The following is a 15,721-nucleotide window of genomic DNA, read 5'->3' as shown; positions in this document are numbered from 1 at the left end:
AGCATCAAGGTCTACTAAGTGGGGCTCCATTAAATCAAGATTACAACTTTTAGCTATGGTGAAAAGGGCAAATGCAAGAGAATGTAAATACTGAATCAATGGGCTAATTTCCTGCACAATCAAGATTTAGATGCAGAAATTCTAAATAAAAATAAAATCATGCATATCTCTACAGAAGCATGGCAAGTTCTAAAAAGGCAGAGAGCCATGAGATTAAATATGAGATTAAACAGGTAATAAAATGATGAATATAGCAACAGATTACAAGAAAAGCCTTGTATATGTAGCTCATGCTAGAATGTGGAATATATTTAGAGTAATAGAACATCTGAAGAATCATTACAATAAGGAAGAAAATACTGTAAGAACTGAATTTGAAATGACAGTAGTTCAGAAAATGAGAAGTAGCTAGAGACAGGAGATATATTGCCCCCTTCTCTGTTTAACTTATAAAGCAAACAAACAAATTGTTAAGAGATGACACCTAGAATCAAGGTAGAAGGCTGAAGCACTATATGTTGAGATACATAAACAACACAATTTTATTAGGTGCAAGTAAAGATGATTTAGAAAAGCTTAATATAAAATTAAAAATGGAAAGTGAACATCTGAGTTAATGTTAAATATTAAGAAGACAAAGATGTCAACCAACATGCTTAGTGAACTTACAGTTGAAGGTGAAGAAGTGAAGATGGTACATAATTTGTTTTCTTGGGTTCAAGAATAGATAAAGATGGACAGTAGGCTGGAGAAGTAAAGAGAAGATTAATCCTAGGGTGGAAGGCAATGACAAACTTAGACAAGATCTGTCAATAGAGCAAAATAGTGGAAGCAGTGATCTTTCACGTGGGAATGTATTGCTGTGAAATCTGGATATTCAGAGTGAGAGAAAGACCCTTTCAAATTATGGATCAGAGATGGCTACCATGATGGAGTACTATCAACTGCAAGAAACGCCAATCAATGAGACCTAGATAAAATTGAGACTAATAGCCGCCTAAAGAAAAATATCAGCAAGAAGAAATTCACATATTTCAACGATGACAGTTTAGAAAAACTATTGTTCTTGGCAAGGTTGAAGGTTCCTGGATAAAGTGCACGATCATTATCAGAGTTTATACAGCTGTCTTTGGAGGATTTATGAATTAATAATAGAGATGTTAAGAAAGCAAATCTTTGTAGAAGGTCAAGACAAGCCAGGTTAGAATTAGTGCTATTTCATTCATTCACTCAGTACTAATATCTAGTACTGTATAAAAGCATCATTTTGAAGATAACTTATTGTATTATTTCTGTACACAAATTGTAGAATGTCATATGTAGATATTATTTCAAAGGAAAAACAAACTTACCATTCTTGATGAATGAATTTAATACTGCCAGTACATACACATGGATGATAAAGAGGCTTTTCAGGAGTTCCTTCAGATCGACATACTCTACATATGTCTGTTGACAACAAAGAGAGTTTATGCAGAATAAAAGTAAAGATCATTTTATTTTTTTAAGATATTTAAAAGCAAAAATAAAGAAAAGGAAAAAATAAACAACATGAAATAAAGAGTGATAAAGAATACATTAAGAAATTACAGAAAATAAAAACTGCATAAGAATTTACAAGATGTTAAATGAAACAGATGTAAAGATCATGTATTATTTTGGCATTTTAAGAACTAGCATAGGTAGTTCTCCTCTTACAACTGCAATTGGGACCAGAAATCCAGTCCAGTTACTACAGTTGTTAAGTTGAGGTATCCCTATGATCAGAAAGAATTTTCAAGTCTTTTTTATGATGGTCATTAAGCAAACACTGGCCATTAACCAAATGCCGTCATCAAACCAAAACATTCAACCGGCAAAAAACATCATGAATTGTGATGATATGGAACACCGTGGAACAATGTGATTAGCCATAAAGCTGATCTATCCAACTTGCAGTCACATTTAGGGCAGACATTTTGTGCCCATCGTAACCTTGAATCAATCAAAATAAGCAATTTCTGACTAAACTGGAACAGTCCATCCTTAACTTCATCACAAATCACCAAAGTCTAGTATTTCAAAAGCTTACATTAAAAAAGCCCCTAAACCCTTCAAACATTTTTTTAAAGATTCAAGTTTGTAATACTTTGCTAAGCAATCAATGAAGGATCTCAAGCAAGATTAATAACATTGTAAAGGATATCAGAAGAGGTTGATATATGTCCAACAAAATAAACCATTAATCCTTGAAATTAATTTTTATTTTAACATCCCCCAAACTGATGAAAAGTTTTATTTAAAGGGTATAGTTGAAAAGGTAATCCTGTAGATGAGAAAACAGTGGTTCTTCAGATGCCTAGTGAAGAGGTGTCTAATGTCCAGAAATCCAGTAAATTATTCACTCAGGCTTAAGTTTCATGATAAAAGACAATACATCAGGGGTGTCAAACTCAATTTCATTGAGGGCCGCATCAGCATTGCGGTTGCCCTCAAGGGGCCGGGTGGGTATGGCCTGGGTGGGCGTGGCCTACTGGGTGGGCATAGCTAGAGTGCATATGGCCTACTGGGTGGGCATGGCCAGCTCTACATCATTCGCATCAAGAGTGCCAGTGTTGTGATTCAGGGTCAGCCTGTGGGTTCAGCATTTGGGTTGGATGATTCAGAGGAGGAGGAGGGGGGTGTTGGAGAGGTTGCTGAGGGGGTTGGAGAGCTTGCTGATGAGAGCCCTCAGCCAGGCTCCTCCCACCTGGTCACGACACAGACCCAGCTGTGTGAGCCTGACAGCATGGATGAAGATGACCCACAGCTGGCCCTGTTCAAGGACTCCCGACGCAGGAGGCAGTCAATCAGGAGTAAACAGAGGAAGGCAATGGGGCACCTCGGAAGGAGGCAGAGAGAAGCCACGCCCTGAACTGTATAAAAGGGGAATGCGTGGGAGGGCTGGTTTGCTGAAGGCAACCGTTTGAATAGTTCCTGTTTCATGGTTCGTGTTTGCTCTCTTTGCTCTGTTTATGTTTTTATGTTAATAAATTTGGCAGGCTTAGTTCCAGCCTCTTGCCTTCTTGTAAAAGGGGTTGTCCCTGCCTTTTCTGCAGGGCCGGTAGCAGGCTGGTACAGAACAGCCTATGGGGGCCTGGGCAGGAGTGGGACAGATCTGAGGGTCTCTGGCAGAAGGAGGGTCTCTGGGCCAGGGCCAAGGCAGTGGGGGCCGTTCCCTCACTGTTTCCAGGATGGCTTTGCAGGCCGCATGAAACCACTTCGCGGGCCGGATCTGGCCCCCGGGCCTTGTGTTTGACATGTCTGTAATACATGATCTATCTGCAACTAAAATCAAGGTCAAGCTATTTTTTCCTTTGTTCATAAAAAGATGAAAAACTCGCAATTTAATGAGATGCTTTAATCATAACACAGCTTCCTAAAACATTCTAAAATGTTATCATAATCATATGTTAATCATACATTAATCAAGATTATTTTAAATGTCTCACAGATTTTAATTTAACTGCTACTATAGACCTGGAACACTTCTGAATAGAAAGGCAGACTTAAATCATAATATTGTTGCTATTGTTATTTACCAATGTTAATGTCCAGCTTCATTTTTACAGAAGAGCTCTGTTTGGGGCTTAACTACTTATCAATTACAGGTAGATTGCAATTTTGTTTTAGAAACATTTAAATGATACCCAGTAATTTAAAACTTTAATTAGTTTATAATTAAAAGTTTATAATTAAAATTCTGCTCCTAGAATAAAATTGTTGTCTGTTTTACACAGTATTCTATTTGTCATTGTATCATAACAAATTTTCAGATACAGCAAATGATACCAATACCATCAAAATGGCAATAATTGAAATGCAAACTTCTGCATAAAAGTCTAATTATTTAAAAACAAATCTTAAGCTATTACAAAGAAATCTCTTTACCATCAAGAAAGATACCTATAAAACAAGTATATAGATGCTTTCATATAAAAAGAAAATGTGGTTACAAATTATAACCCTGAACGTTGTTATAATATGCTGAGTAATGTTTCTCACCCAGCAATTCATTATTATAATGTATGTGAATTCCCCAACCAACAAGATGTCAAAAGTTTCTCACTGTACTTTGGAAAAAACAAAACAAAATCAGGAGATAAAAAAGCATTATTTCTATCATAAGATTAAAGAAAAATCTAATTCCATGACAAGAAAGACTGAAATATGTTTACAAAGTTAAAATTGCGGCTATAGAGATATGACTTTAGCAAACATCTGAAAATCATTTACACACCTAACCCACTAATTGAAACCTGAAAGGAAAAAGACTACAAAAAAAGGGGGGAGTGCATAATTTAAATATTCCCAAGATTTCTGATGAGGACAGTGGTAAGCTAGACAACCCTGAAGGAAGAAGGATGGCAGAAGGGTGAAGGTCAGTGGCCAGACAAGATCCCAGCTGGCAAAATCTCTCCAGTGCAAGGAGAAAGAGTGGGTTGCCCCACGTGTACTTCAGACAGCTGCCCCTTTTTAGTACAAGAATCAAGGTTTTGTGGCCACTTGGTGAGTGAAGCAGGTGGGAGTCGAGCGATTCCATCTATGCTTACAACTTGACTGTAGCCTAACGTGACACAAAGCTTGGCTAAGCCTCATTTCTTAACCACTTTTGGAATTACTTATTTTTACCGCATTTCAAGTAATAGTAGTTTTCAAAAAAACCCTTTGAAACGACATGTTTGAAGGATTCACTGGGTGAGTTTCCTTCAATCAGCAATGAAAGAAAAGTTAAGCGTGACTTTAAGGATTTAGCCATTTCTGGGGCCAAATGGCAAACGGGATTAGAGTTTTGTTTTTTGGAAAGTTACATATGGACTAACGACCTAGCTCAATGCTTCCCAAACCCGAATAACCTATCCAAAATTGTGTAAAAGTAGGTAACACTGGGTAATGGGTAACAAAACCCATTACGCAATCACAATTGGGACATTTAAACTGAGTTACAGTGTTTTATCTACAGTGACTAAAAAGGACTTTATGAGAAGCAGTTTTGGGTAATGAAGGAAAAGGTTTGGGAAGCATTGATCTAAACCAGAGGTCCCCAACCTTTTGGGCATCAGGGACCGGTTCCATGGAGAAAGGTTTTTCCCACAGACTGGAGACTGTGTGGTTTTCTGTGCTGCCTGCATCCCGCAAAGGGGCTTCACTTGTTTGTGTGGACTGGTTGCTGGCATGCTACAGCCCGGTACTGGTCCATGGACCAGGGGTTGGGGACCCCTGGTCTAGACTCTAGATGGACTCGAAATGGGATTTTGAAATAAATTGAATGACTCCTTCCTATGGAAAAATAGCTTGTGTTTTGTATTTGGGGGGGGGGAGAAACATGATAGGATGAGAACTTTGAAGGTTGGAGACTAAAAGGAGCTAAAAGGAAGTAAAGATTACAATTGACCAATTGACTTGTTAATACAGAATTTAATGTTCAAAAATAAAGAGGTTTCCTGCCACTTTCAGCCATACTAACAATAAAATACTTGCTAGGATTAAGTGAAAGTTTAGATCTCCAAAAAGATCATGTCCATAAAAGCCTGCCACAAAGGTTGTTAATTCCTGCTTTTCTTGATGACCCTTGAAAAAGGGTCATGCCAAAATCCAAGCAGGATTTTCAACTATGAAGCAATTACAGCCCCAGAGGAGAGAGACAGCAGGATAAAATAAAGAGCATGGGTTGCCTCCAGAGGGGAAGGCCTTGGGGGTCCCAGTGCAGGCCACACGTCTCCCACTCAGGGACTGAAAATCCTGTTTGGATATCAGCAGGGAGGATTTTCAGCTCCTGAGCAAAGACATACTTCCTCCCAGGGTCATCCCACTCCAAGGTACCCTACTCTCCTTTCCTGAGATTGTCTGCTTAACAACCCACAAGATCACTCAACAACTGCAAGGCAGCAGGGAACTGATAGAATGTTCACTCCCCTCTATGAGATGTCCAACTTTTTTAATGAGTTCTTTGGCTATGTTGCAAGTTGGGATCCCTGGTAACGATACAATTGGACAAAGTGGTATGTTGGGGTTGTGTATTTTAGGGTGGGAGGGTGAATCCACTGCTTTTCATAAAACGTTAAGATTTTCGTGGTTTCACTGTCTTGCGGCATGGATGACTGGGTAGTAGAAATATTCATTCCTTAATATTAATACATGTCTAGATGAAATGAAGTATTTGACTTGGTCTAGTACTATAGGTTTAACACCCCAGGCAAGTGCCAATCTGGTTCCCAGCTTAGAAACACTTGGATGACCCTGCTCTAAACTACATAATTAAATAAGGTAAAACCAATGTAACCATTTTAGTGCATTATACAGTACTCTACACCAGGCATGTCAAACTCGCAACGTCATGTGACTTTCCCCCCATTGTGGGCAATGGGGTTGGCGCGGTTTCAGTATGATGCATCCGGGCCACGGGCCGGCAGTTTGACCTGCCTGCTCTACACAATAGAATAGCAACAATAATAAAAACACTCCAAATTAATTTGCCATTACTTATGTATAGGTTCTGTAGGCTACGAAGGCAAACTTTGCAACAGCTTTTGTTATTTTAGTGTCTTTATCTGCCAGAAAATCTTCTACACAAAATAGCCAAATCAGAAGTGGTAAGCTGTGTATGCATATCTCTATACAATTTTAATAGAGTACTAGTTGTTAAACTGTTTAACCAATTGCACCTTTTCCCAATCTCAAATGTCATTACCCCCACAAAAACAAAAACAAATGCAGATTGTTGTTTTACACATGTATCTTGGCAGCAGGAATCCCAAATTGAATCCTCAACTCACAAACCAACAATTAAAACTGCTTCATTATCCCAGATGTGCTCAAATTACCCACTTGGGGTAACTGCACACAGTTTAAGAACCACTGCATGAAAGTAATACAGAGGCCAGTGAGCCAATATTCCCAGACTGGTAAGGGCAGGTCCTTTCTGCATAAGGAATTTTCTGAAACTTGCTCTCCAGTAGAGCTGATGGCAAGATGCCAAAACTCAACAGTGCAAAGGGCTATGAAATTTGTGAACTCTGTGTGTGTGTGTGTGTGTGTGTGTGTGTGTGTGTGTATACACACACACACACACTGTATGTAGGGTGGGGGACTTCTTAAACAATAGTTATTGCTAAATATACAAATAATTTATTTAGGATAGCGCTCTCTCTCTAGTTTTAGAAAGAAGACTCACTGAATAAAGAAGACCTCACTGTTAAGTAAATATACACCTATATATTAGAAAGGAGATCATTTTATAAAGAAAACATATTGAAAATTTGACTGCCCAATAGTCAAGCTAGATATCATAAACATTACTTTTATTTTAGAAAATGTGTGTATAATTCTGTAAATGAACATCATTATTAGAGACAAACATCTCTTAACTTTCAGAACAGAATCATGCTACCAAAATTTTCAGATAGCAGATTCCCAACTATCTGTTGGTTTGTGTTAAACAGCGTTATAGTTTATGTTTCTTAAAAAGAACCAGGAATTATATCTGAGTAAAATTGATTTCGTTTTACAGAATGATAGTAAAAAAGTGCACAGCGGCTGAATCATTTTGATGGAATGTCTTTAATGTTACAGCTTGCCATTTTTTAAAGTTAACAGTTAAACACGAGATAAATATTTAACATACCATTTACCTCTTAATTTTTGTCCTACTTTTTAAGCATAGCCAGGGTCTAATTAAAGCATTAAAATGGCAAAACAATATAGGAAGGATTATTCAAATATTTTTTTCAAAAAATATCAAATAATGAAGCAAATAGAAATGTGTTAGCAATAACCAATCAACTGGAAACTAGATGAACAGCCATGTGGTAGCTACTCCAGAATCATGAAAGGTGCTAAAAATGAAGAGCCTATTTCTAAGCACCCACCTAATTTCTAACGATGGGATTATATCCAGCAAAGGACCCATCATGCTTACTGTAATGCAAAGGCAAGTGGTGACAAGGTGAGCTTACCAATGGTTCCCTGTCACAAATGCTTGTTCCAAGCATTTAGAATTTTAGTTAAAAACAGCATTTCAAATTGTACAGGTAGTCCTCGACTTACAATATTTCATCTAGTGACCATTCCAAGTTATGAGGGCACTGAAAAAAACGACTTATGACCATTTTTCACACTTAGGATTGTTGTAACATCACCATGGTCATGGCAACTGACTCATGTTTATGACAGTTGCAGTGTCCTGGGGTCATGTGATCACCCTTTGCAATCTTCTGGCAAGCAAAGTCAATAGGGAAGCCAGATTGACTTAACAACTAGGTTACTAACTTAACAACTGCAGTGATTCACTTAACAATTGTGGCAAGAAACGTCATAAAATGGGGGCAAAACTCACTTAACAAGTGTTTCACTTAGCAAGAGAAATGTCGGGCTCAATTGTGGTCCTAATTCAAGGACTAGCTGTATCCATTAAATAACCTAAATACCATGAATTCCACTTCAAAAGAAGAGAAAAGGAGAGGCTTCTTTGAGACAAGCAGTGAGGTCATCACGTTTTTGACACCTTGCTATGTACTGGTGTACTTGAATATTCATATCTTAAAAGTGGTACAAACTGTGAAAAGGTTGAAAAGCACTGTTCTAATGACCTAAAACAGCAGTAAAAGAAAGTAAATACCCTTGGACAGCAATATCGTCATATCACATTTTGGAACAATCCAGTGGTATTGCTTCTAGGATTTGCAATTTTCAGGCTAAATAGGTAATAAAAAACCCTATGTGTATTAAAATAAGTGTATTTTCCCTTCTTCCTTCCTATATAAGTAAAACTTCCACTAGGACAGGGGTCCCCAACCCCCGGTCCGTGGACCAGTATCAGTCCACAACATGCCAGCAACCGGGCCACACAAACATGCAAAGCCCCATCCGCAAGATACAGGCCACAAACAAAACCACACACCCTCCCGGTCTGTGGAAAAACCTCTTTTCACGGAACTGGTCCCTGGTGCCCAAAAGATTGGGGACCTCTGCACTAGGATGAGCAAGTTCCCAAAGAATATATTGAAAGTGACAGCAATATTAAGAATAAAATAACTTTTGTTTTAATGATCCTATTTTGTAGGATAGGCTTAAATACAGTTTTCCCAAAATAAGACTTCTTATATAAAGTTGAGTAAGTGTGTGGCAGGAGAAAAGAGCATGTACAGTGAGGGGGAAAATTATTTGATCCCCTGCTGATTTTATACGTTTGCCCACTGACAAAGAAATGATCAGTCTATAATTTTAATGGTAACTTTATTTTAATAGTGAGACAGAACAACAAGGAAAAAAAATCCAGAAAAATGCATTTCAAAAAAGTTATAAATTGTTTTGCATTTTAATGAGTGAAATAAGTAAACATGACTTAGTACTTGGTGGCAAAACCCTTGTTGGCAATTACCGAGGTAGACGTTTCTGGTAGTTGGCCACCAGGTTTATACATATCTCAGGAGGGATTTTGTCCCACTCCTCTTTGAAGATCCTCTCCAAGTCATTAAGGTTTCCAGGCTGATGTTTGGCAGCTCGAACCTTAAGCTCCCTTCACAGATTTTCTATGGGATTAAGTTCTGGAGACTGGCTAGGCTACTCCAGGACCTTAATGTGCTTCTTCTTGAGCCACTCGTTTGGTGCCTTGGCCGTGTGTTTTGGGTCATTGCCATGCTGGAATACCCATCCACGACCTATTTTCAATGCCCTGGCCGAAGGAAGGAGGCTCTCACCCAAGATTTGACGATACACGGCCAGGTCCATCGTTCCTTTGATGTGAAGTTGTCCTGTCCCCTTAGCAGAAAAACACCTCCAAAGCATGTTTCCATCTCCATGTCTGATGGTGGGAATGGTGTTCTTGGGGTCATATGCACCATTCCTCCTCCTCCAAACACGGCGAGTTGATGCCAAAGAGCTCAATTTTGGTCTCATCTGACCACACTTTTCCCCAGTACTCCTCTGAATCATTTAGATGTTCATTGGCAAACTTCAGATGGGCCTGTACATGTGCTTTCTTGAGTAGGGGGGCCTTGCAGGCGCTGCAGGATTTCAGTCCTTCACAGCATAGTATGTTACCAAGTGTTTTCTTGGTGACTATGGTCCCAGTTGCCTTGAGATCATTGACAAGATCCTCCCGTGTAGTTCTGGGTTGATTCCTCGCTCTTCTCATGATCATTGAAACTCCACGAGATGAGATCTTGCATGAAGCCCCAAAGGGAGGGAGACTGACAGTTGACTGTTGTCACCTTTTCACCAAGCTGTTTGTAGATAGTATTGTAACCCATTCCAGAGTTGTGTAGGTCTATAATCTTGTCCCTGACATCCTGGGACAGCTCTTTGGTCTTGGCCATGATGGAGAGTTTGGAATCTGATTGTGGACAGGTGTCTTTTATACAGGTAACAAGCTGAAATTAGGAGCACTCCTTTTAAGAGAGTGCTTCTAATCTCAGCTTGTTACCTGTATAAAATACACATGGGAGCCAGAAATCTTGCTGATTGATAGGGGATCAATTACTTATTTCACTCATTAAAATGCAAGTCAATTTATAACTTTTTTGAAATGCGTTCTTCTGGATTTTTGTTGTTGTTATTCTGTTAAAATAAAGCTACCATTACAATTATATGATCATTTCTTTGTCAGTGGGCAAACGTACAAAATCAGCAGGGGATCAAATAATTTTTCCCCTCACTGTAGATACACAAGTGTGTTTCAAATTGAATAAACTAATTGTCTAAAGCAGACCATCGTACTTGAATATGTAGGGAATTTAGTAAATTTGTACCTTCAGGATGTTCTAATATTATCTCATAATACTTGCCAAAAAAAGAAATATAACATTAGAAGGCTTTTTACACTTGAGTATATTTGTTTAAAATAATGTCTAGAAGCTAAGGTGTATTTTTTTCAGAAGTCACTTACACTGCAAATATCTATAGGGATATTTTGGAGATTAAATAGTAGATGAAATATAATAAGGATTTTTTAACGGAGCAATAAATTGTGATCCAAATCAAGTCTTGGTTGGACATAAAGAATGTAGCTTGAAGTTTCCAGGAACATGAGAAAAGTGTTCTTTGCTAATGATTTAATATTCTCTAATGTCCAAACATTCAAACACCCTTTAGAATTACAAGATAATATCTGTATTAAGCTAGAATCAACAAATTATGTAAAAAAGATAAGTAAAAAGAAAAAAAAACATTCAGACTTGCAGCACATTCTGCCTCATTTTCATTGCAGCAACACAAAATTTAGGTACCATATATGTGGTAATTTCATATCTGAGAGGAAAATCATAAAAATTACCTGTTCTTCCAGGGTATTGACACAGCAAGGGTAAGCTATTACAAATAATCCTGTAGAATGTACAGTTCAGTAGCTCCTCCCTATAGGAAGGTGTCCAACTAATGAGGTTTTACAAACATGTATTGGGAAGCAAGTTGTGCCTAGCCTGAAAAACAATTTTCTCCACCTGGGAAAGTTCAGAATATTTAAATATTTTGCAGGTTCCTAAGTACTCTTTAGAATCCAAGTTTAATTGTTTTGTAACAACAGCTTCAGTCTGACTCTGTATCATTTAATCTTTAAGAGGATAATTCTTTAGCTAGTACATATCCCAAATCTATTTTAAAATCTGCTGATAACTCACATGATGCTATTTTGTTTTTGTTTCTTTCATTTGTTTTATCTGTTTACTTCTGAAATACATCCATATGAAATACGTCGCCTGATAGCAAGATGGGCAGCATATAAATTGAATAAATAAATAAATAAATAAAATATCCAGATAATTCTTCTTCTAATTATGTTGGTACAGATCATTCAGTAACAGTTTGATAAAAAAAGTTGTATTTTAAGGGGTTTTTTAAAAACTGGATGTATTTCAGAAGTAAACAGACAAAACAAACGAAAGAAAGAAAATATATTTTCCATACCAAGATGGCTAGGCTATGAAGACACTTCTTACTAGCTGTATCCATTATTCCCCAGCATTTCTTCAAGGTGGATGTGTAGTACTTTGCTTTCAAATTCTGGTCTCTAATTTCCAAAGATGAAATCAAGTAAATTATAATAGTTATAGAATTCAAACATCTATCTTTTCCCTCAACCTGTAAATCATAAAAATATAATGTACCTAATATTGGATTTGTAGCTCACTCTGAAAATCAGTAAAGAACAGTGTAACTTTGACCTAATAAAATAATTGACCCTTCAGTTTATAGCCTGATTCTTCTAGCTGCCACTGCCCCTATTTAGTGGAGGGAGCTACAGACTATGTACTAAACAGAGAATTCCTGCTTCTGGACTTAAATTCAGCTCCAGGGCCAAAAGCATTCTCAATTATGTTATTAAAAACATTTTTTTCACTTTTTTGTAGATTTAGTTGGTTCTCTCTGCAAATCAGTGTAGGGACACTTTTCAGCCAAAAAAGGGAAATTAATATGCCTTCGATCAACCTCAATAACATTTTGTAGATGTTCTTGAATGTCAGTATCATTTACTAGTTTTAATTCAACTAATTCAAACTAAGAAAGTTTAATGTAGAATAACTAAAAGCAGTGTAAAGCAAGTTGTACACTGTGTTATAAAATTAATATTAATAAACACCTTGTTTGCTCTTCTGCCAGGGAACCCAAAGCAGCTTCACTTCAGTCTGTTACTTCCAGATTTTAGTATCTGTGTGATTTCTCAAAGATTTTTCCGAGTGCAAGATTTCTGATGTAAGCTCATGACCCAATATGCACACAACACCTCATTCTTTAAACATGAAGGGGTTTGTGTTGCTTTTTTTAAAAAAAAACACCATTACATTTCCCCCTTTCAGCAGAAAATAGTAAGAAATGGAAACCCACCCTACAAACTCTTTCAACTGTAGCTGCTTTTAACTGCAGGCTATCTTTCCAAATAATTACATAAGGGACACGTGGGGGAAAAACGGGTACAGCTGGCTAAGTCATCTCTTTTTTTTTTCCTCAATGCCAAGTTCGGTGTAACCCCTTAGGCACACTTCCCCAAAACACACCAAAACACCTGCATCGTGTTAAATTCGAAAATCCCCAATCCAGCCCACAACTCCAAATAAGCCGACACAGATCAACGCACCTCCAGATGTGCCAGTTTCAAACAAGGTAACTTCCTTCCCATTCTGAACCCAGGACTCCCTTTAGGAATCCGTACCGTAAACAAACGCCCCCACCTTTGCTGAACCGTCTCGGCAATTGCCACATGCCTCAATACATACATACATACATACATACATACATACATACATATATGTTACGTATTTGTCAAGGATATATATATATATATATATATATATATATATATATATATATATATATATATATATATATGTCTCTGTGTGTATATATGTGTATATATATATATATATATATATATATATATGTGTGTGTGTCTGTGTGTGTGTGTGTATATATGTATGTATATATAAGTATGTATGTATGTATATATATAAATGTATGTATGTATGTATGTATATATATAAATGTATGTATGTATATATATAAATGTATGTATGTATGTATGTATATATATAAATGTATGTATGTATGTATGTATGTATATATATATATATATATATATATATATATATATATATATATATATATATATGCCAACTTCACACTCCAAACTCTCCTGTACCCAATACACAGTGCAGACCAAACTCACATCTGTAGGCGCCTCAATAGGCCGTGGTAGAAGGGGACGGCCAGGCACGGAGGGGCGGGGGGGTTGAAAAGAGAACAAATATGATCCCGGAAGACGAATACCTTTCTCCGGCTGCCCAAGACGCCTCTCCCACCCTCGCTCTGGCCCTCGGCCTCGCCTTAACCCCCGCGAACGCGAGTGGGCTCTAGGACGTTACCTTCCTCGGCGGTCTCCATCTTGTCCGGGTGACGCAGTCCGGTCGCGCAGGCGGGTGAGGTGTGATGCGAAAGTGGGACGGCTTGGAGACGGGAGAGCGCACGATAGAGAAGAGGCCGAAAGAAGCGGTACGGAGCAGGCCCAGCTGGCTCCGGTAGCCTGGGCCCCTTGCGGCCTTGCCGCGGGCTCCCCCTAGAGGCTTTGAGCCGTCGCTACCTCAACTGCCATCGCCTCGCTGTGAAACGTCACAGAGAAAATTCAGAGCGTGAGGACGAGCCTCCTAAGACGATGCGGCGGTAACGCCTATCAGCAACACAAGCGCGCGGTGATCCGCCGTCCTAACGCTTTCCTGCACAGGCAGCGCTTATTTAAAGCAGTCCACGAACCCCCTTGCGACGAGTGTTTTTTTCGTGACGCTGCAACATCCGCAGTCACATCCACAGACTTTGGACACCTTTTATAACTCCTACTGGAGGAATCCAGGAACTGCATTTTCCATAAAAAGGGGGTGTAACTCCTCATTTGCTCGTTTTTCTTTCCTAGGAAAATGTTAAAGAGATTTAGCAGTACTTCTGAGGCTTCAAACATTTTTTGGGATGTGCACATTTGCAATTTTAAGAAAGAGTGGATTCTTGTAAACTGGCTGCTGAGGTTGGGGGGCAACTTGAACAAATTGCCTGTCACTGAGGATCTAAACAGTTAGGAGGCACCTGTTAGCCAGCTAGATTTTCCCTTCCTAGCATGACTTATCATACTGACTTATCTTTGTTTTTCAGATAAGTGAACATACAAACAAACCATGGAACCTGCCCTTCATTTATAGTTTATACCAGGGGTCAGCAACCTGAAACAGTGAAAGAGCCACTCGGAACCAGTTCCCTCACAAAAGGAAAAACTGGGAGCCGCAAAAAATGTGTGCGCATGCGCATACATGCGCGCATGCGCAGAACAGGGTTTGACTGATGAGTGGAGCCAAGGCGAGATATGCACCTACCCTGCATATTTGAATTGATTGGTTGAACATTTTTAGTCCCACTTTTTTTTTTGGACTGCACATGGCAGAGGACTGGGAGCCACGGGAGACGGCTGAAAGAGCTGCATGTGGCTCCAGAGCCGCAGGTTGCAGACCTGTGGTTTATACTGTCTAATGTAGCTCTTGGAGCTATTTGCAGTTCAGAGACATTCTTGGAAAAATCTTTAAAAGATAAAGCATAAAATAAATTAAGGAGCATGGCAAATTCTAAAAACTATACAGCACCAGGCAAAACACTATTCTCTACCTAATATACTCAATTTGCAAGTCAGGGGGATCTCCACTACACCCTCTAATGTCTCTAAATAGAGACGTGACTCAGCCACTTTGTTTCCATCCCACTCCCTTTTCCCCATCTTGTCTCATGAAGAGTGCTTGACATTTAAGAGCTTACAAGAATTTTATAAAAGTTCATTTGTCTAATTAAAGCATTTCTCATAAGGATGCCCTCCTCCCACTCTGCATGATCAAGTCGGTTATCGCTGTATTTACTAAAAGTGCCTGTTACCTCTTATGTATATTTGGTATGTCCAATATATAATGATTTATATTTGTGGTCAAAATGATTCCTTAAAAATGAATGGCCACACATATAGAATATTATTTTGACAGGAATTGCCGACATAGCAGTCCTGTACAATAACTCTCATTCAAAATTTTCATGGACCTTTAATATGTAGAGCATTTTATTATACTCAGAAGAGAGGTAGTCATGTCTCCTGCTTTTCTTCCAATTCAGAATCCAAATTTTGTGAGATTAGCACTATAGGTAAAAAGGTAAAGGTTCCCCCACACATGCGTGCTAGTCGTTTCCAACG

The 15,721-nt window shown here is 38.4% G+C and overlaps 1 protein-coding gene across 3 annotated transcripts in view; it reads right to left on the bottom strand.

The window, feature by feature from the left end:
* The window catches only part of MARCHF6 (membrane associated ring-CH-type finger 6), a 74,000-nt gene extending 59,824 nt beyond the window's left edge, over nucleotides 1-14,176 (bottom strand). The window contains exons 1-2 of one of the 3 annotated variants that reach the window (XM_081325923.1): nucleotides 13,872-14,176; nucleotides 1,353-1,449 (exon numbers count right to left, since the gene is read on the bottom strand). In XM_081325923.1, the coding sequence (XP_081182049.1) occupies nucleotides 1,353-1,449; nucleotides 13,872-13,890 (116 nt within the window). In that variant the 5' untranslated portion in view covers nucleotides 13,891-14,176. The remainder of the gene's footprint in view (nucleotides 1-1,352; nucleotides 1,450-13,871) is intronic. The other 2 variants (XM_081325922.1, XM_081325924.1) reach the window with 2 other exon arrangements.
* Between the last annotated feature and the right edge of the window lie 1,545 nt (nucleotides 14,177-15,721).

The sequence above is a fragment of the Vipera berus genome (assembly GCF_964194415.1).
Source record: "Vipera berus genome assembly, chromosome: 3".
In the NCBI taxonomy this organism is placed as follows: domain Eukaryota; kingdom Metazoa; phylum Chordata; class Lepidosauria; order Squamata; family Viperidae; genus Vipera; species Vipera berus.
The sequence above is the reverse complement of the archived record's forward strand: the minus strand, read 5'-3'. Positions and strand labels throughout refer to the sequence as shown.